At 62.4% G+C, this 19,483-nt stretch overlaps 3 protein-coding genes and 1 non-coding gene across 5 annotated transcripts; 2 read left to right on the top strand and 2 right to left on the bottom strand.

The window, feature by feature from the left end:
• The first annotated feature begins 1,982 nt into the window (after nt 1-1,982).
• RNF122 (ring finger protein 122) lies at nt 1,983-9,124 on the top strand. Of its 2 annotated transcripts, none has more exons than XM_005530818.2 (6): nt 1,983-2,007; nt 6,543-6,699; nt 7,274-7,319; nt 7,507-7,548; nt 8,859-8,941; nt 9,019-9,124. In XM_005530818.2, exons 1-6 carry the CDS (start codon nt 1,983-1,985, stop codon nt 9,122-9,124), a joined length of 459 nt encoding a protein of 152 aa, XP_005530875.1. The 2 variants fall into 2 exon arrangements, with proteins under 2 accessions (XP_005530875.1, XP_087924561.1); XM_088068435.1 differs by having other exon boundaries at nt 7,274-7,350; nt 7,505-7,548.
• Nucleotides 9,125-11,391: 2,267 nt separating this feature from the next.
• LOC148182421 (small nucleolar RNA U13) lies at nt 11,392-11,485 on the bottom strand. The gene has a single exon (XR_015774742.1). It is a non-coding gene; the product is annotated as a small nucleolar RNA U13 (small nucleolar RNA).
• A 439-nt stretch (nt 11,486-11,924) lies between these two features.
• On the top strand, nt 11,925-15,458 carry TTI2 (TELO2 interacting protein 2). Its single transcript, XM_005530850.3, has 7 exons — nt 11,925-12,658; nt 12,870-13,056; nt 13,486-13,578; nt 13,846-14,030; nt 14,452-14,595; nt 15,006-15,168; nt 15,325-15,458. The coding sequence occupies exons 1-7, from the start codon at nt 12,084-12,086 to the stop codon at nt 15,403-15,405; spliced, it is 1,428 nt and encodes a 475-aa protein (XP_005530907.2). The 5' UTR covers nt 11,925-12,083; the 3' UTR covers nt 15,406-15,458.
• MAK16 (MAK16 homolog) lies at nt 15,429-19,270 on the bottom strand. Its single transcript, XM_005530819.3, has 10 exons — nt 19,127-19,270; nt 18,767-18,816; nt 18,462-18,571; nt 18,148-18,212; nt 17,675-17,826; nt 17,019-17,073; nt 16,850-16,924; nt 16,451-16,567; nt 16,242-16,298; nt 15,429-16,009 (listed from the first exon to the last, which is right to left on the bottom strand). The coding sequence occupies exons 1-10, from the start codon at nt 19,139-19,141 to the stop codon at nt 15,821-15,823; spliced, it is 885 nt and encodes a 294-aa protein (XP_005530876.1). The 5' UTR covers nt 19,142-19,270; the 3' UTR covers nt 15,429-15,820.
• Nucleotides 19,271-19,483: the final 213 nt, after the last annotated feature.

The raw sequence follows: 19,483 nt of genomic DNA, 5'->3' as shown, positions 1-19,483 counted from the left end.
CTGTCCTGGGACTGCTCAGGCTGGGCTCTGTCCTGGGACTGCTCAGGCTGGGCTCTGTCCTGGGACTGCTCAGGCTGGGCTCTGTCCTGGGTCTGCTCAGGCTGGGCTCTGTCCTGGGACTGCTCAGGCTGGGCTCTGTCCTGGGTCTGCTCAGGCTGGGCTCTGTCCTGGGTCTGCTCAGGCTGGGCTCTGTCCTGGGTCTGCTCAGGCTGGGCTCTGTCCTGGGTCTGCTCAGGCTGGGCTCTGTCCTGGGATTGCTCAGGCTGGGCTCTGTCCTGGGTCTGCTGAGGCTGGGCTCTGTCCTGGGATTGCTCAGGCTGGGCTCTGTCCTGGGATTGCTCAGGCTGGGCTCTGTCCTGGGACTGCTCAGGCTGGGCTCTGTCCTGGGACTGCTCAGGCTGGGCTCTGTCCTGGGTCTGCTCAGGCTGGGCTCTGTCCTGGGTCTGCTCAGGCTGGGCTCTGTCCTGGGTCTGCTCAGGCTGGGCTCTGTCCTGGGTCTGCTCAGGCTGGGCTCTGTCCTGGGACTGCTCAGGCTGGGCTCTGTCCTGGGTCTGCTCAGGCTGGGCTCTGTCCCAGGACTGGGGACACAGCAGCACCCGAGTGCTCGGGGCCAAGATGGACCCCAGTGCCCCAAGATTCTCAGTGTAGGGATCAAACCTGAGCCCAGCTCAGTGCCCAAACCTGAGCCCAGCTCAGTGCCCAAACCTGAGCCCAGCTCAGTGCCCAAACCTGAGCCCAGCTCAGTGCCCAAACCTGAGCCCCAGCTCAGTGCCCAAACCTGAGCCCAGCTCAGTGCCCAAACCTCAGATCCCACTCAGGGCCTGTCCTGGGGTTGTCCCCTCTTTTTCCCAGCAGTGAGGACAAAGTGGGGCTGGTGGGAAGCAGAGCCGGGCTGGCAGTGCCAGGGTCACTCAGGTGGCAGTGCCAGGGTCACTCAGGTGGCAGTGCCAGGGTCACTCAGGTGGCAGTGCCAGGGTCACTCAGGTGGCAGTGCCAGGGTCACTCAGGTGGCAGTGCCAGGGTCACTCAGGTGGCAGTGCCAGGGTCACTTAGGTGGCAGTGCCAGGGTCACTCAGGTGGCAGTGCCAGGGTCACTCAGGTGGCAGTGCACCTCCAGCACGAGGTGGCCGTGCCAGTGTCCCAAAGGCAGCTCCGAAGGGGCACCCGGGCTGTGACAAACATCCCCAGGAGCAGCAGGGCTGGGTGGGCTGAGCCCAGGAGGTTCCAAGGCCAGGAAGGGGTGTCCTGGTGGCCCTGATGGCCCTGGTGGCCCCGCCGGCCGCCAGCCCTCATTGTCCTCCCGCTCCCGTTATAGCTCCATTCTTCCTGAGCTTCCGGAGAGCCCCCGGAGCGGCGCTGGGCTGTGCCGGGATCATGGAAAGGGGAGGGAGAGGGCCCTGGGGGCCGCGCAGGGACAGCTCCGTGCCTTGGGGCACAGCAGGACCAGTGCCAGCACCCATCTGTCACCGCTGGGCGTCCCCGAGCCCCTGCTGGGTGTCACAATCCCACTCTGGATCGGCTTGGAGGGACCTTACAACTCATCTCATGGCACCTTCTGCCACGGCAGCGACATCTCCCAGCGCCCCAGGCCGCTCCAGCCTGGCCTTGGGCACTCCCAGGGATCCAGGGGCAGCCCCAGCTGCTCTGGGAATTCCATCCCAGCCCCTCCCCACCCCCCCGCAACGATGACATTTTCCGGAAGATTTAACTGAGGGTGTCGTAAACCTGACACCGAGACCCCCCGGGGAGCCCCGAGCCCTCGGGGGGTGCCCCACAGGTCCCTCGGGCGGGTCCCTGGTGCCACCTGGGGCAGGTGATGCCCCGGGCCGGAACACGCCGGGCTGCGGCCGCCCGGGGCATCGGAGCTCTCGGCGGGGCGGGGACGGGCCGGGGGCGGCCCCGGGGGGGCTTCGGGGCCGGGGCGGGGTTTTCGGGCTCGGCCATGGCCCGGAGGAGCAGCCGCGGCCCCACGGAGCCGCTCGATGCCCCCGTTCCAGTGGTGCCACGGTGAGAGCCGGGAGGGGCCGGGCGGGTGGGCAGGGGGTGTCCTGCCCCGGGCATCCCCCGGGCACCTCTGGGCACCCCTTGGGCATCTCCAGGAATCCCTTGGGCATCTCCGGGCATCCCCCGGGCACCTCTGGGCACCCCTTGGGCATCTCCAGGAATCCCTTGGGCATCTCCGGGCATCCCCCGGGCACCTCTGGGCACCCCTTGGGCATCTCCAGGAATCCCTTGGGCATCTCCGGGCATCCCCCGGGCACCTCTGGGCACCCCTTGGGCATCTCCAGGAATCCCTTGGGCATCTCCGGGCATCCCCCGGGCACCTCTGGGCACCCCTTGGGCATCTCCGGGCATCCCCCAGGTATCTCCGGGCATCCCCCAGGTATCTCCGGGCATCCCCCGGGCATCCCCTGGGCACCTCTGGGCACCCCCTGGGCATCTCCGGGCACCTCCGGGCACCCCTTGGGCATCTCCGGGCATCCCTTGGGCACCTCCAGACTTCCCCCATGCATCTCTGGGCATCCTCCGGGCATCCTCCAGCCATTCCCAGGCATCTCCGGGCATCTCTTGGGCATCTCTGGGCATCCCCCGTCTCCTGGAAGCCCCGGTGTCCCCGTTCTGCCCCCGGAGCTGCGTGCCCTGCCCGGCTCTCCGGGAGAAAGTGCCCGGAGAAATGCACCGGCCACGCTTTGGCTGCTTGCACCAGACGAAAAACCAACCTCCAGCTTCCTTCCCTGTGCCCGCAGAAGAGGAATAAACTCATTTTCAGGAGCCCACGGCCCCTCAGGGTCGCGCTGGCCGTGAGGAGCTCTCAGGAACGCCAAGCTGAGTTCGCTCGTGCGAGGGTTCAAAGGAGAACCGGGCTATTTTTGGGAGCGAGGAGCGGAGAAGCTGCGCCGGGAATTCCATCAAAGCCCTGCCCCAGCAACAAAAGCTGAGCTGGTTGGATTTATGAAAGGGTTACAGCCTTTGAAGCTAAATATAAAGGCAGCAGCGGTTTCCTGTCCCCTAACACATCCCTGGTGTGCGCGGGGGGCGCGGGGGGCGCCGCACTTGTCGCGCACATGTGGCAGCGTGTGCCTGCAGGGAAACCTCCGCGGCAGCTCCGGGCTCGGCCGTGCTCACAGAACCTCCTAAAGATGAGAGAATTTTGCTTCCCGAGAGCAGCCCCGGCTCCCTCAGCCTCCCGAGGCTTTGGGGACAGCGGGACAGAGCCCAGCCTTGTTCCGAGGCTCCGCAGCCCCGGGCACCCACCTTGTGCGCTTTGGCTCCGAGCCCCAGGCTCACAAATATTTGGTAAATCAGAGCCGGTGCAAAAATCCCATCTGAACCTAAATGGGTTTATTCAGAATGTCCCGACAGCCGCTGTGTGCTGAGCTGCTGCCTGGGGTTTCAGCTCCTCCTTTGCAGCCCGGCTTTCCCTCCCGGTGCTCGCCTGGAGCTCAGGACTGTGCAGGCCCAGGGAACTTTATCTGGGGAACTTTCATTGATTTGGGGGCAGCTCCTTATCCCTGACTTGGCTTCAGGAGAGCTTTTTGCAGGGAGCTTTTTGCAGCATCCCAGCAAAACCGACATGGAAACTTCCCCGGCCTCAGTGGGAGAGGAGGAAAATGGTTTTATTTCACGACCTGCTGAGGTTTCTGTTGGTTTCACTGAACAGGAATTGGGGTGAGGGAGAAGCTCTGCTCAGCAAAATCCCTGCTCAGTGGGGTGGGAGAAACCTGTGGGGCCCGACTGGAAATGCAGCAAAATGTGGGGTCTGAGGGGCCAAACTTGGCTTTGCTGGAGCACGGGGGCCTGGAGGAGGGGGTGGGGGACAGGGCTGGGGTCGGAGGAGGAAGAGGAGGAGGAGGAGGAGGAGGAAGAGGAAGAGGAAGAGGAAGAGGAAGAGGAGGAGGAGGAAGAGGAAGAGGAAGAGGAAGAGGAATATGAGGAGGAGGAGGAGGAAGAGGAAGAGGAAGAGGAAGAGGAAGAGGAAGAGGAAGAGGAAGAGGAAGAGGAAGAGGAAGATGAGGAGGAGGAGGAGGAGGAAGAGGAAGATGAGGAGGAGGAAGAGGAAGATGAGGAAGAAGAGGAAGAGGAGGAAGATGAGGAAGAGGAAGAGGAAGAGGAAGAGGAAGAGGAAGAGGAAGAGGAAGAGGAAGAGGAAGAGGTGCAAACCACAGCTCTGATGAGCCAAGCGTGGGCTCCTCCTTCCCCGAGGAGCAGCGGGAGTTTGCAGCTGGACACTTTTGTGGCCGAAGCGGAGCCCTGAGCACCCCTGGTGCAGGAGAAAGGCACCGAGGCTCCGTGGGCACTTCCCCAGATCTCTGCAGATCCCTCTCCTCCCGTTTTTCAATTCAGTGCTCGCTCCAGCCCTCGGGGGTGCTGGTTCTGGTGCCAAGCCGGGAGCTGGAGCTGGGTTGTTCCCCTGGGTGTCCCTCAGGCCCTCGTTTCACATTGGTCAAGCCTGGATTTGATCCATTTCCCTTGAACAGAAACCTCGGGCAGGGTTTAATCAAAACCATCCAGCACGCCCAGGGAAGGGGCTGGGAGAGAGAGGGGTCTGAGCTCGGCAGGGACCCCCTGCTCCAGGTCCTGGCAGCTTCTCCTCACATCCCATGGGCTGTCCCGGAGCAGCAAAGGGAATTTCCCTGGAGCCTGGGAGTTCCTGAAGGCCTGTCCAGCGGGAATGCCCCTGGCTGAGCTGGTGAGTCCCAAAAGGGCCCCTGTGGGGTCAGGGATGGGATTGCTGCCCCACAGGAAGGGGCAGAGCGCAGGGGCTGGAGCAGGAGAGGAGAGGGGGGTGGCTGGGGGTGGTTTTTGGGATGGTGAGCTGGGTTTTGAGCCCCTTAGACCAACCCAGAGGGATGTGCTGGGGCTCTCCAGCCCGTGCCTCACCACCAGGTGCTCCAGCATTACCTCATGTCTTGCTCAGTGGAGTTTTTTTTTAGAGCTGTCTGTGTTTTGTTCTGTTCTGTTTTGTTTTGTTTTGGGGTGGGGATTTTTTTTTGGAGCATTTCTCAATCATTTCCAGCAAGGAAACAGAAAAAAATCACGAACCTTTCCTATTGTCTCTTCCTGCACCTGGTGGCCCCAGGAGCAGCAGGACCCAACAAACACATTTCCCTCGGTGAGGTGGAGGATGGATTGTCTCTGGTGTCTGCAGGAGAAGTGGCAGGAAAAGGCCATTTCCTGCAGCCCAGGCTGTCCCCTGGTGCAGCTGCACAGCACCAAACCTCTGTCCCCAGGGCCAGGTGGCTCCTGGCTGCGTGGTGTGGCACGGATGGGACACGGGAATTCACCCGGCCCAGCCCAGCAGATTCCTGGGAAAGGCTGGAATTTGGGAGTCCCAGAGGTGCTCGGGGTGCCCAGGCTGGGCCGGGCTCCTGCTGTCCCCTGTCCCCCTGGGTGTCTCCACTGCTGCAGGAGGTTCTGCTGCTCACTCCTCCCTGGTCCTCCCAAATTCCAGCCTGTCCCACGGAGCAGGCAGAGGGGCTGGAATTAAATCCAGGAGAGCTCCTGGAGGAGTTGTTTGATGAGGAGCAGGGCGGGAGGAAGGGGCTGGGGAGCTGCTCTGTGGGCACAGATGGGGCTGGGGGCTCCTCTCCTTTCAAGTGAGAAATCAAAGCCGGGGCTCCAGGGGCCAGAGCCATTCCCAGACATAAAACGGGGATTATTCCGTGTGGGAGCCCGGCTTTGCAGCAGCTCTGAGCAGAGTCAGGGGGCTGGGGCTCCCTCCTGGGCTGGCTGTGCTGTCACCAGCCCTGCGTGACATCCACGTGTCCCCTGTGGTGGCCCTGGGGTGGCAGCCGTGCCTTTGCTGGGACAGGGCACTGGGTCAGCTGCTGCTGACACCGAGGACGAAGCAGCCACTTGCTCCTCCTGGGGCAATGACAGCCGCCAACTGTTCCTGTTTTTCAAGCTGGTTTTCAGCTCTGTCCTTCCCTAAATCCCTTTCCAGCCTCCCTGGGCTCCCCTGGAGATGAAAGCAGGGCCTCCTGCACGGATCCTGCCAGGGCTGCTGCTGGAGGAGCGGCTGTGGGAATGCTGCTGCCACCCTGGGCTGCTCCAGGGCAGATCTCCACTCCCCTTCCTGGGGAGATCTCTGCTCCCAGGGGAGATCTCTGCTCCCCTCCAGGGGAGACCTCCTCTCTCCTCCAGGGCAGATCTCCATTCCCCTCCAGGGCAGATCTCCACTCCCAGGGGAGATCTCCACTCCCCTTCCTGGGGAGATCTCTGCTCCCAGGGGAGATCTCCATTCCCCTCCAGGGCAGATCTCCATTCCCCCTCCAGATCTCTGCTCCCCCTCCAGATCTCTGCTCCCAGGGCAGATCTCCTCTCCCAGGGCAGATCTCCTCCCCCAGGGCAGATCTCCTCTCCCAGGGCAGATCTCCTCTCCCAGGGCAGATCTCCTCTCCCAGGGCAGATCTCTGCTCCCCAGGCACAGGACGATGTCTCAGTGCTGCTCTTTGGCAAACTCCGAAGGGGACAGAGCCAGCCCAGGCTCTCTCTGCTCTCACATTTTTCCATCTAACCGCTGAATTTCCCTTCCCCCTAAGGGTGCTCCTGCAGCCTGGGGCTGATTTACCCCAGTAAACCCTGCACGATGCCGCCCATCACCTTCCAGGACCTGCCCTTCAACATCTACATGGTCATTTTCGGCACCGGCATCTTCATCTTCGTGCTCAGCCTCATCTTCTGCTGCTACTTCATCAGGTGAGCCGGGGGCTCGGTGTCCCTGGCCATTCCCAGATCCTGTTTTGTCCCAGAAAACGGGGCCAAACCCCATCCCGGCGCCCGGAGCAGGGCAGGAAGCGCAGGAAGGGGCTCCTGTTTTCCAGGGAACGTGCGAGGGCCGCGTTGTGCGGGGCAGGGAAGGAAGGATGTGCCTTTCCCTGCTTTCCCTGCTATTTTTAACCCCAAAAGCCGAGGCTGCAGCTGCTGCCCCCCGCATCCCCCAGGCGTTTTTGGGAGCGCGTTTTGGGGCCGGGGTTGGAGGAGAGGCCGCGGTTCTGTGCCGGGCGCTTTTCCCCGGCCCGGGTCACGCCGGGGCGCTGGGAATTCAGCCCGAATTCGGGAGCCACAATCCCTGCCCTGCGAACGACTCCCGAAGGCGAACACATCGCCGCTGCCACCCCGGCCACGGCAGCTCGGGATGCTCCGGCACAAGCGGAGCCCGGGAGCCGCCGATCCCAAATCCCGGGCGGGAGGGGCGCGTTCCCCGGGGTTTCAGGCGCTTCCCGAGGGTTTTTGGCTGCCGAACTGACGGTGCCTTTCTCACCCTCCTCAGCAAACTGCGGCACCAGGCGCAGAGCGAGAGCTTCGGCTACAAGGAGGTAAAGCCGGGGGTGCTTTGGGGTGAGCGGGGACACAGCGGGGACCGAAACCGCTCGTTCCAAGGCGCTGGGACGGGACAGCCTGCCCGGAGCTCCCCGCGCCCCGCCCGGCCCTGCCCGGAGCCCTTCAGCCCCTCCCGGGCCTCGAGGTCCTGGTGGGAAATCCTCCCCTCCTTCTCTCCCTCAGGTGGTTTTGAAAGGCGACGCCCGCAGGCTGAACGTGCACGGGGTGAGCGGGACCGGCCCGGGCTGGGGATGGAGCTGGGATTAACCGGGATAACCCTCGGGACATCCCTGGGATTAACCGGGATAACCCTCGGGACATCCCTGGGATTAACCAGGATAACCCCTGGGACATCCCCGGGATTAACCGGGATAACCCTCGGGACATCCCCGGGATTAACCGGGATAACCCTCGGGACATCCCCGGGATTAACCGGGATAACCCTCGGGACATCCCTGGGATTAACCGGGATAACCCTCAGGACATCCCTGGGATTAACCGGGATAACCCTCGGGACATCCCCGGGATTAACCGGGATAACCCTCGGGACAGATCCCCTGGGATTAACTGGGATAACCCTCGGGACAGATCCCCTGGGATTAACTGGGATAACCCTCGGGACATCCCCGGGATTAACCGGGATAACCCTCGGGACATCCCCGGGATTAACCGGGATAACCCTCGGGACAGATCCCCTGGGATTAACTGGGATAACCCTTGGGACATCCCCGGGATTAACCGGGATAACCCTCGGGACAGATCCCCTGGGATTAACCGGGATAACCCTCGGGACACATTCCCTGGGATTAACCGGGATAACCCTCGGGACAGATCCCCTGGGATTAACTGGGATAACCCCTGGGACATCCCCGGGATTAACCGGGATAACCCCTGGGACATCCCTGGGATTAACCGGGATAACCCTCGGGACATCCCCGGGATTAACGGGGATAACCCCTGGGACATCCCCGGGATTAACCGGGATAACCCTCGGGACACATTCCCTGGGATTAACCGGGATAACCCTCGGGACATCCCTGGGATTAACTGGGATAACCCTCGGGACACATTCCCTGGGATTAACCGGGATAACCCTCGGGACACATTCCCTGGGATTAACCGGGATAACCCTCGGGACATCCCTGGGATTAACCGGGATAACCCTCGGGACATCCCCGGGATTAACCGGGATAACCCTTGGGACACATCCCCGGGATTAACCGGGATAACCCTTATGGAAATTTCCCTGTGCTCAGGAGCAGGCCAGGACAGGCTGGGGATGCGATGTGGGGATGGCTGGGCTGGGATCGGGAGGGAATCCCTCTCCCTGCGGGAGGTTTGGGAACCGTTTCCAGCCGGGATTTCCCGAGCCGTTTCCAGCCGGGATTTCCCGAGCCGTTTCCAGCCGGGATTTCCCGAGCCATTTCCAGCCGGGATTTCCCGAGCCATTTCCAGCCGGGATTTCCCGAGCTGTGCCATTTCTGGCGGTTCCCCACGTTCACAGCCGCCCTCAGGCTCCGTCTCACCTCCCACAGCAGGCCTGCGCCGTCTGCCTGGAGGATTTTCGGCTGCAGGAGGAGCTGGGGGTGCTGCCGTGCCAGCACGCCTTCCACAGAAGGTGAGTGTGGCTGGCAGAGCGGGCCGGGAGCGCGGAATTCCCAGCGGGAATGGCCATTCCCGCCTTCCTGCCCGCAGGTGCCTGCTGAAGTGGCTGGAGGTGCGCCGCGTGTGCCCCATGTGCAACAAACCCGCGGCGGAGCCCCGGGCCGCCATCGGGACCCTCCTGGATGAGCTGGTGTGATCCAGCGGGATCCACTGCGATCCAGCGGGACCCATCACAATCCATCGCGATCCAGCAGGATCCATCGTGATCCACCGTGATCCAGTGGGATCCACGGTGATTCAGCAAGATCCAGCAGGATCCATGGCGATCCAGTGGCATCCATCGTGATCCAGCAGGATCCAGTGGGATCCACGGCGATCCAGCAGGATCCAGTGGGATCCACAACAATCCAGCCGGATCCATTATGATCCATCAGGATCCATCGTGGTCCTGCAGGCTTCACTGCAATCCACCACGATCCACTGCAATCCAGCGAGATCCAGCGGGATCCACGGCGACCCAGCAGGATCCAGCGGGACCCACGGCAATCCAGCGGGATCCATTGTGATCCAGCAGGATCCTGAAGGATCCATCATGATCCAGTGGGATCCATCATGGTCCTGCAGGCTTCAGCGCAATCCACTGCGATCCAGCAGGATCCATCACGATCCAGCGGGATCCACGGCAATCCAGTGGGATCCACGGAGATTCAGCGGGATCCACAGCGATCCATCGCGATCCTGCGGGATCCATTGTGGTCCTGCAGGATCCACCGCGATCCAGTGGGATCCACCGTGATCCGGAAGGATCCACCACGATCCAGCGGGATCCACCGCGGGACCGCCCAGCATCACCCACCCCTCTGCAAGGATCCCGGGTTTCCCAGCTGGGATTTTTATCCCAAAGGCCGTGCCTTGGTTTGGGATTGTGCTCCCCACGGAGCCGGGACAGGCTGGAATTCCCTGTGGGAAGCTGAGCCCCGGGGTGGGGGAGGGTGGGGGAGGGTGGGGGGTCCCCTCCCCCAGCCCCCCTTTGCTGCACAGAGCTCTTTCTGGAGCTGAGCCCCCCAGGATCCCCATGGGGCAGAGGCATTGCACAGCTTTGTGTGAAAAAAGGATTAAATGGATGGGTTTCAGTCGGTCTGAGCTGTGGCTGCTGCGGGGGCGGCTCAGGGGGACCCAATAAAGTCCAGGGGGGCCCCAGTAAAACCCAGGGGGACCCAAATAAAGTGCAGGGGGTCCCAATAAAGCCCAGGGAGCCCCCAGTAAAGCCTGGGGGGAACCCAATAAAGCCCAGGGGGGGCCCAATAAAGCTCAGGGGGCCCCAATAAAGTCCAAGGGAGCCCAAATAAAATCCAGGGGGGGCCCAATAAAGCCCAGGGAACCCCCAATAAAGCCTGGGGGGACCCCAATAAGTCCAGGGGAGCCCCAATAAAGCTCAGGGGGCCCCAGTAAAGCCCAGGGGGAGCCCAGTAAAGCCCAGGGGGAGCCCAGTAAAGCCCAGGGGCCTCCAATAAAGTCCAGGGGGGCCCCAGTAAAGTCCAGGGGGGGACCCAATAAAGCTCAGGGGGGCCCCAATAAAGCCTGGGGGGATGTCAATAAAGTCCAGGGAGCCCCCAATAAAGCCCAGGGGGACCCCAGTAAAGCCCAGTGGGACCCAGTAAAGTCCAGGGGGCCCCAGTGAAGCCCAGGGGGGGCTGAGCCCCCCAGGTGCCTGAGGAGGGGACACTGCTGGCCGTGACCCCTTTATGTGGTGACAAACTGCCCAAAATAGCATCGAGCTGCTGCCCCCCCAGTGCCAGGACCCGCCCAAACTGTGCCCAGCTCAGGGTGGAACCCCCCGATCTCCCCATTTTCACTCATTTTTGACACATCCGAGAGAGGATGACAACAGCAGTGACATCACTGACTCCCCCAGCACTAAGGCACCCCAAGAACTGTGTCCACATCCAGTCAGACCCACAAAGTCCCCGATTTCCCGATCTTTTCATGTGTCCGAGGGATGATGGCATCGGCAGTGACACCGCTGACCCCTCCAGGGCCGGCCATCCCCCAAGCTCTGCCCCCAGCAGGGTGGGGCCCCTGATTTGCCCATTCCCAGTGATTTGCGACACATCCGAGAGAACGTGATGTCAGCAGTGACGTCACAGAAATCCCCGGAGCTGCGCACAACCCCTGAAATTGTTCATTTCCACTAATTATCGACACGGGAAGGAGATGACGTGGAAGTGACGTCACATGCACCGCCCACGCCGAGGGGATGACGTCAGCAACGACACCACACACCCCATAACATACGAATTGAATTGAAAGGAAGTGACGTAAAGCGATATCACCCAATCGCCTTTCACACCGAGGGAATGACGTCAGCAGTGACATCACAGAAAGCCCAGAAGCACCGCAGGCTATCTTTTGAGTTTTGGCAGATAATAAAGTGACGTCACGGTGACGTCAGGACCCCCCGGCAGTCAGATGGGACTGTGCCATGTCGTAACGCAGGGCGCACACGTCACGCAGCCGCGTGCCGCTCCCATTCATCATCTCTATGAACCGGAAGGATCGGGGCAGCCATTCCCGCGCCCGCTCCTAGAGCCGCGCCACTGCTCTGCCGGTCACGGCGACCTCGCTGTCCCCACCAGCGCTCACGGCCCTTTGTTTTATCCTCTCTGAGCCGTTCTTTCCGTGCCTTCTGTGCCCCGGTTCCCGGTCTCTCCGCCCCGCACGGCCGCTCTGTCCCGCACCGCGCTCGTTAATTAGGGATGCTAATTTATTCACGCAAAGCCACGCCCCCTCCCTCCGCCATCGCCTTTACGGCAATCAGTGCGGGGATTTTGCGACAGTTGTTGCGCGTGGTGCGGCTGGCGGCGGCGCGGGGCCGGCGCTGCTCGGGGGTCTCTGAGGTGTCCGGGGGTCTCTGAGGGGGTCTTGGGGCTGCTGGGGGGTCTCTGAGGTGTCCGGGGGTCTCTGAGGGGGTTCCGGGGGTCTCTGAGGCGGTCTCTGAGGTGTCCTGGGGGTCTCTGAGGGGTCGTGAGGGTGCCTGAGGTGTCCCGGAGGTGTTCGGGGGCGTCCCGGGGGTGTCCCGCGGCTCCCCGCCCGCAGCCATGTGTCCGTAGCGGGGTTCCAGGCCGGGGAGGTCCGGCCGGGGCCGGTGTCAGGCCATGGCCGGGAGCAGCCCGAGCCCCGAGCGGGCTCCCGGGGCAGTCCCGGCGGAGCAGGCGCTGCTGCTGGCGCTGTCCGAGCGGCCCGAAGCGCTCCGGGAGCTGGGCGCGCTGCTGCGGCCGGCGGATCCGCGTTCCCTGCTGGGCTCGGCGGCGCGGGGCGAGCTGGCGGCGGCTCTGGGCGAGCGGGGGGCTCCGCCGCGCCGGGAGCAGGACGGGGCCGAGCCCCCCGGGCAGGACGCGGCGCTGGCCGAGCGGGCGGAGAGCGTCGGGGCCGCGTTCCTGCTGCTCCTGCAGAAGCTGGAAGCTGCCCGGAGCCAGCGGGAGCTGGGCACGGCCGCGGTGGGGCCCGGCCTGCGGCGGCTGCTGGGACACGCGTTCATCTTCGCCGTCACGCACAAAGAGCAGAGGCCCTGGAGCACGGCGGGGACTCGGGCGGTGGCTCAAGAGCTGCTGGAGAGGCTGCTCCGGGTTGAGGGCTGCGGCTCCGTGGAGGAATTCCTGAGGGGAAAGGAAGGGGAAGAGGAAGGAAGATTCGGAGTGGTGATGGGGCTCCTGAAGCAGGAGTTAACCAAGTGAGTGCAGCGTGTTTGGAGGGTCTCTGTAGGAAATACTGGGAAATGGAGATGAGGCTCAAGAGATGATAAACATGAAACCAGGAGCTTTACAAATGCCCAGCAGCGGAAGGTGCTGTGGAATGGTTGTCAGAGTTTGCTGCCAGCTGAGAGCCTCGAGTGCATGGGAAACGAGCACTGTGTGTTCCCTGAGCTGTGTCTGTCTCTCCAGAGACACCTGGAAGCGTAACCCTGCCTCTAAAGACGTGTTCTCCTGGGCTCTGCTCCGCGTCAGCCGGCCCTGGCTGTGCCCGCACCTGGAGCGGGTCCTGCCGCCCGCGCTGCTCCTCTCTGATGACTTCCAGGAGGAGAACAAAGTGCTGGGAGTGCGCTGCCTGCACCACATCGTCCTCAACGTGGTGAGGGAGGGAGGGCTTGGAGCGCTTTGCCGGGGTTGTGTGAAGGGAGGGTCAGCCACAGAATGTCCTGGGCTGCAAGGGACCCACAGGGATCAGAGTCCTGCGCTGGCCCTGCTCAGACACCCCAAAGATCTCATCCATGGAGATTTTCTGGCAGCCTCGAGGCTGTGCCCAGTCCCTGGGGAGCCTGGGCAGTGCCTGCACCTTCTGGGGAAAGCACCTTTCCCTAAAATCCAACCTGACCCTGCCCTGGCACAGCTCCAGCCATTCCCTGGTGTGGGTCAGGTTCCTAACCTCTGTTCCTGGTGTGTGGCTGGGTTTAACCTGCACGTCCAGCAGCTCCTCACACTTCCCAGGGTTTGGGAAGGGTGAGCTTTCCTTAGGTTTTTACTCTGCCCAGGAGTAACGTCCTACTCTCTGTTGTTGCAGCCAGGAGCGGATCTGTGCCAGTTCAACAGGGCCCAGGTGGTGTTCCACGCCCTCTACAACCACCTCTACTCACGGGAGGCCCCTCTCATCCAGGTAGGACGGCTGCACTTGGGTTTCAGGTGCCTTGGGGCAGCAGCAGCCCCTCAGCTTAAAGCAGGAGGCTGAGCCTGTTCCCTGTGGCAGTCCTGTAAAGCAACTCAGTAGATTCCAGGAAAATAGCACAGAGGGAGGAGCTCTTGCCTCCTGCCCCATTCCAGGTGGGCAGGGAAGGGGTTTGAAGCACTGTGGGTGGCCACAGGGTTGGGGTTTGTTGTTTTTTGGAGAGCAGGAGCTCACATTCCCCATGTATCCCCAAACCAGGCAGTGCTGCTGTGCCTGCTGGACCTGCTGCCCATCCTGGAGCGATGCCAGCGGCAGCAGGGCCACGGCAGAGCCACAGCCCCCTGGGACCAGGTGCTGCAGCTGGTGCTGACCCACATGGAGGCCGAGTATCGGCTGGCGCTGCGCAGGGTCTACGCAGGGACCCTACCCACCTTCGTCACCAGGTGAAACAGAGGGGACAGGAGCACCTGAGGGGCTGGGAGCAGTTCCTGGGGTCCTTCCCGAGGGGCTGGGAGCTGTGCCTGGGGTCCTTCCTGAGGGGCTGGGAGCTGCACCTGGGGCCCTGCCCACCTTCCCAAGGGGCTGGGAGCTGCACCTGGGGCCCTGCCCACCTTCCCAAGGGGCTGGGAGCTGCACCTGGGGCCCTGCCCACCTTCCCGAGGGGTTGGGAGCTGCACCTGGGGCCCTGCCCACCTTCCCAAGGGGTTGGGAGCTGTTCCTGGGGCCCTGTCCATCTTCCTGAGGAGGAGAGAGCACAGGGATGGACCCACCCTTGGTATCCAAGGGCATGCTCCCTCCTCAGGGTGTGTTTTTGGGATCCAGGGGTATCTACCCTCCCTCCTCAGGGTGTGTTTGTGCCTCCAGACTCGGCATCCTCATCGTGAGGCACCTGAAGAGGCTGGAGCGAGTCATCCTGGGCTACCTGGAGGTGTCTGATGGCCCCGAGGAGGAGGCCAGACTGGGAATCCTGGAGACTCTGCAGTGCACCATAGAGCACGCCTGGCCCAGGTACCTCTGGGGGGATTACACACAGAAAAGCTGTCCTGGCACGAATGCTTCATTCCAATCCTGAGTGTTTCCACTTTAAGGCCCAAAGTTACTTTTTCTTGAGGAAAAGGCCCTGAAATCCTAAGGGAGAATCTGCCCCAGTAACTGCGCACTGGCATTTCTCAAAAACCTGGCTCCAAAACAAAGCTGGGTCCTCATTTTGTTCCTACTTGTGCTTGTTCCAAAAGCACAAATTAAATCACTGTGGGGTAAGCCCTGTGCTGTGGACTGGGCTGGGTCCATTCCCAACGGCATCCCGAGGCTCCTGCGTGTCCAGGGCTGTCCTGGCACCAGTCCTGCCCCACAGCAGCCCCAGGCTGTGCTGTCCCCTGGCTCGGGCAGGCTTTGGGATGAGGCGTTTCCCTTTGCAGGATGCCCTGCAGGCTCCCCGTGCTCCTCAAGGCCCTGCTGAGGCTGCTCTGGGACGTTCACACGGAGCGGGGCCCGACACCCGAGCCCGTCAGAGCTGCCCTGCTCCACAGGGCCACCCAGTGCCTCATCCTGCTGGATCGCTGCTCCCAGGGCCAGGTGAAGGTGAGGCAGCTCCCCCTCAGTCCAGCAGGATTCTGCATTTCCCCCATCCCATATGGGGGATTGATGGGGGTCAGCCTGTGCTGGGCTCCGCAGGGGAGGGTGGGTGACACCACAGCGGAGCGCCAGGGCACTGGGAACGCTGCTGTTCCCCTGCAGGTGCTGCTGGAAGGGGTGCACAGCAGCTGCGAGGAGAACCGCGTGCGGGAATGCCTCAGGAAGGTGCAGGAGAGCACCTGAGGTGCCTGACACTGCTCACCCCCTTTTGTACAATAAAACTTGTATTTATTTAAGAGTTCTGTCGTTCTCATCCCACCTGTGAGCCCCACACCTCCCCCAGACACATCCAGGTGCCCCCAGGGCCACGGGAGGTTCCTCCAGCCTCGCAGGGAGCAGCAGAGCTCCCCAGGCCAGTCTGGGCTGAGCTTTTGTGGTTGCAGAGGAGGTGGGGATGTTCCTTTGGGCCTCACCCAGTCGTACAAACTCACTGCAACCACTGGGCTCGGGACACAAACCCCGCTGCTGCTGCTGCTGCAGAAAATGAGTGGAGTATGAAACCAGCAGTTCCTGAGGGTCCTGTGAGGGGTGGAGGTGGAGTCAGGCCCTGGTGACACATCTGGAGTTGTCAGTCCGTACAAAATGGGATCAGGGGGCCTCAGGCTGCTTTTGTCTTGCTGCTTGGCTCTGTTTCCCCTTCATACTCTATCTCAATGTAGCGACGTTTTCTCCTGGCTGGGCCCTTCAGGGGTGTTTTCCCTTTAGATTTGGAGTGGGAAGCTTTCTCCTCCACTTCTTCCTCCTCTTCCTGCTCCTCTTCACTGCTTGTCTCCAACTTATCCATGTCCTGAGGAAGAATTCAGTGACCAGAGTGATGTCAGAGCAGGTTGTGTAACTAAACCTCCTCTTTCCCCAAAATCACCTCGATCCCATTCCACAGTCCCTGGCTCCAGAGAAGCTGGGCTGGGGTCCCACTGTACAATTCTCTGCTACAGCTCTGATTTTGCTGCCCCAGAGACACCTGAGGGTGGAGGTGCCCAAGCAGCTCAGCCTCACTTTGTACCTGGTGCTTCACCCACCTCAAAGTCGCTGAGCTCGCTCTCCTCTGCTTCCACAAACTCCCTTCTGTCCACGTCCTGCAAGCAAAGCAGCACAGGCAGGGACTGAGCTGTGTCATGGAGCAGCCACCAAGGCCACCACGAGGTTTTTCTGAGCTGTCCTGAGCGCTCCTCAGCCAGCAGGAAAGGAGCAGCCCAGCTCAGCACCACGGCAGGGCTGGAAGCTTTACCTCATCGTCATCATCATCCTCTTCCCTCTCTGCATCCGACTCGCTCTCGCTCTCTGCATCTTGCTGTTGGAGGGCCTTGTCAAAGGCGTGGATGGGGAAGTTGTAAATGTCTCCATACTGAAAAGGAAATTGGGATTTTCCATAAGGAGAAAGATGGACTTTGGGCTGGGGGGCACTGAAAGGCTGCACGGGGCAGCCTCAGACTGAGGTGTGGATCAGCCCCTTCCCAACTCTGACCCCGCGCTCCTGCAGAGAAGATGAGGGGAGCCCTCGTGTTTTGGGGCTCCCTGTGCAGAGAGCAGAGGGGAGCCCTCGTGTTTTGGGGCTGCCCGTGTTTTGGGGAGCCAGGCACTCCCCATGCCCCCAGGGGCAGCAGTGCGAGCTCTGTGTGAGCCTCACCGTGTCCTGCTTCAGCCTTTCCAGCAGCTCCTTCTCGATGGCGTTGTCCAGCTGGGCAGCAATCAGGGCTTTCTCCTAGGGAACACAGAGCAGCTGCGTGAGGCCGAGGGGCAGCGGGGACAGCAGCGGTGGCACCAGGTGACATCAGGTGACACGGGGCCATCGGTACCTCTCGCCTGTTCTCGCGCCTCTCGATCTTCCTGCGCAGCGGCACGAGCTTCCTCCTGCAGGGAACAGGCACTGGGAATGTCACAGCCTCCAGCAGCAGCAGCTGCAGCGTTCCCAGCGTGTGGAATGGCCTGAGGTTTGGGTGCCTCAGGGTAAGAAGGATCTAAAGCTGTTGGAGAGCGTCCAGAGGATGGGGAAAGGTCTGGAGGGGCCACAGGAGGAGCAGTTCCTCCCGAGGGACAGCTCTGATCCCTGCTCTGTGACAGGGACAGGAGCAGGGAATGGCTGGAGCTGTGCCAGGGCAGGGTCAGGTTGGATTTTAGGGGAAGATTCCTCCCCCAGCGGGTGCTGGCACTGCCCAGGCTCCCCAGGGAATGGGCACGGCCCCGAGGCTGCCAGAGCTCCCAGCAGGGGCTGTTAGGGTGTCTGTGCAGGGCCAGGATTTGGGATCAGTGATCCCTGTGGGTCCCTTCCAGCACAGGACATTCCCTCAGTGCATTTATACACTGGATTCCTGCAGCTCTTCCAGGCCAGATCCACCTGAAACCCCTCAGGAAAACGGGGACCAGCTCTGTGTCCCAGCAGTGACAGCACTCAGCAGAGGGGCTCCAGAAGCCAGCAGTGGTCACTTGCATGGTCACTCCCCGTGTCCCTTACTGTCTCTTGAGGGTCAGCTTGCGGATGCGGATCAGGTACTGCGTGATCTTGGTGAACCTCTGCTTGCACTTGTGCCGGATGAAGCGGGGCCAGTAGATGAGGTTCTCGTCGATCTCCTCCAGAGCCTTCTCGTAGTTCTTGCTCAGCAGCACCTGAGGGACAGGGGAAGGGCTGGTGACAGAGCATGACACAGCAGGGACCTTCGGGAGGGGCTGCACCGCTCCCACGGTCAGGGAACCGTTAAGGAAAAGCCCTCCAAGGTGGATCCCACCCTGTCCCCAGCACTGAGTGCCACCTCCAGGGATGGGCACCCCCAACCTCCCTGGGCAGTTCCATGGCCTGACCACCCTTTCCATGGAGAAATTCCTGCTGCTGTCCACCCCCGAGCCTCCCCTGGCCCAGCTGGGGGCTGTTCCCTCGCCTCGCTGCCCTCCGTGGGGACAGAGAGCCGCTGTCACTGTCCCCGAGCTCACCCGCTCCCAGAGGCGCCGGGGAAACGCTGCCCGCTCGATCGTCTTCATGTAGAGATAACAGCGACCTGGGGACAGGGAACAAAGCCCTGAGCCCCTCCCCAGAGCTGCCCTCGGGCACTGCCACCCTCCCCTCCCTGCCCACGGGCTCCATCCCAAAACCATCCAGGCTGGAAAAGACTGCCCAGATCAAATCCAGCCTTTGATGCACACCTTGATCCCAGCCCAGGGCACCGAGTGCCACATCCAGGCATCGACTGCCATGACACCTCCAGGGATGGGGGCTCCAAACGCCCTTTCCAGGAAGGAATTCCCACCTTTCTCCTCGCGGACAGTGGCGTACTGGCTGTTGGCCAGCGGGCAGGAGGAGCGGTTGCACAGCCCCGTCAGGTTGTACTCGTTCCGGCAGAAATTCTGTGTTTTGGTGCTGGAAAAAAGGGGACAGGGAATTAACGAGGGAAGGGCAGGAAGACCCCACTGCTCCCGCAGCTCAGCCCATCCTCTGTGACTCTCACAGGCGGCCGTGGTGGCACAGAGGTGGCACTCTGGGGTTTGGGGGGTACCCGAGATGTGCCCCCCCTCCTTTCCCTGCTGGATCTCCCCAGAGCCCCCCCAAACTCACGTCATTTTGTAGGAGCAGAACTGCCTGTTCCCCAGCATGCTCCAGACAACCTGCGGGACAAACAGCGGGTGTCACACCGGGACAGCCCTCACCCGGCCCCGGCAGCCTCGCGGGGCTCTGAGGGGGACACCCCGCAAACATCGGGCTTCCCTCGGTGCTCCCCGGGCAGGGAGAGCGCGATGCCGCAACGAGCGCAGGCACAGCACATCGGCTGCTGCCAAGTCCCCGTTCACACCCCCCGGCCCTTCTGTCCCCCTCGAGCCGCAGCCGCGCTGGGGACACGGCACCCCCGGCCACGTGGGGCGGGCGCACGGCCGGGGCGGGCGTTTGACACGGGGCCCAAAGAACAGTCGGACTCACATCGTCCGAGTGCATGGTGGCGGTGACAGAGGTGGCGGCGGTGACAGAGAAGACAGTGACGGTGGCGGCGGTGACAGCGGTGACTGCGGGTCCCGGCCGCGCGGTCTAGGGCGCCGCCATTACAGGAAGGGGCGGGGCGCGCGAAGTCTCGCGAGAGCGGGGCCCTGAGGGCGGGAAAAGGGCGGGAAGGAGGGCGGGAAAAGGGCGGGAAGGAGGGCGGGCCGTACTGTCATGGCGGCGGGGCCGCGCCCCCTCAGGGCGGTGATGAAACCAACCCTTACTCCAACAGACCCTGAGGGCCCCCGAGCGATGTGTTTGGAACAGGTTAATTCTGTACTCTGGAGCCGTGGGGGAAAC

This window comes from Pseudopodoces humilis, chromosome 30, assembly GCF_049639895.1.
Source record: "Pseudopodoces humilis isolate 2021_Gansu_Grassland_sample_001 chromosome 30, ASM4963989v1, whole genome shotgun sequence".
Taxonomy (NCBI): Eukaryota; Metazoa; Chordata; class Aves; order Passeriformes; family Paridae; genus Pseudopodoces; species Pseudopodoces humilis.
Note: the sequence above shows the minus strand (reverse complement) of the source record. Positions and strands in the feature narration are given on the sequence as shown.

Bases quoted from the DNA above. Each gene is read 5' to 3' on its own strand.
- RNF122 (XM_088068435.1), top strand. From the start codon at position 1,983: ATGCCCCCGTTCCAGTGGTGCCACG. The intron at 6,700-7,273 runs GTGAGCCGGGGG...CACCCTCCTCAG, and splicing joins TTCTGCTGCTACTTCATCAG to CAAACTGCGGCACCAGGCGC. The intron at 8,942-9,018 runs GTGAGTGTGGCT...TCCTGCCCGCAG, and splicing joins CAGCACGCCTTCCACAGAAG to GTGCCTGCTGAAGTGGCTGG.
- TTI2 (XM_005530850.3), top strand. From the start codon at position 12,084: ATGGCCGGGAGCAGCCCGAGCCCCGAGCGGGCTCCCGGGGCAGTCCCG. The intron at 13,057-13,485 runs GTGAGGGAGGGA...CTGTTGTTGCAG, and splicing joins ACCACATCGTCCTCAACGTG to CCAGGAGCGGATCTGTGCCA. The intron at 14,031-14,451 runs GTGAAACAGAGG...TTGTGCCTCCAG, and splicing joins CTACCCACCTTCGTCACCAG to ACTCGGCATCCTCATCGTGA.
- MAK16 (XM_005530819.3), bottom strand. The intron at 18,213-18,461 runs GTGGGAATTCCT...CCCTGTCCCCAG, and splicing joins CACTGTCCGCGAGGAGAAAG to GTCGCTGTTATCTCTACATG. The intron at 16,568-16,849 runs GTGAGGCTCACA...TTTCCTTTTCAG, and splicing joins AAAGGCTGAAGCAGGACACG to TATGGAGACATTTACAACTT.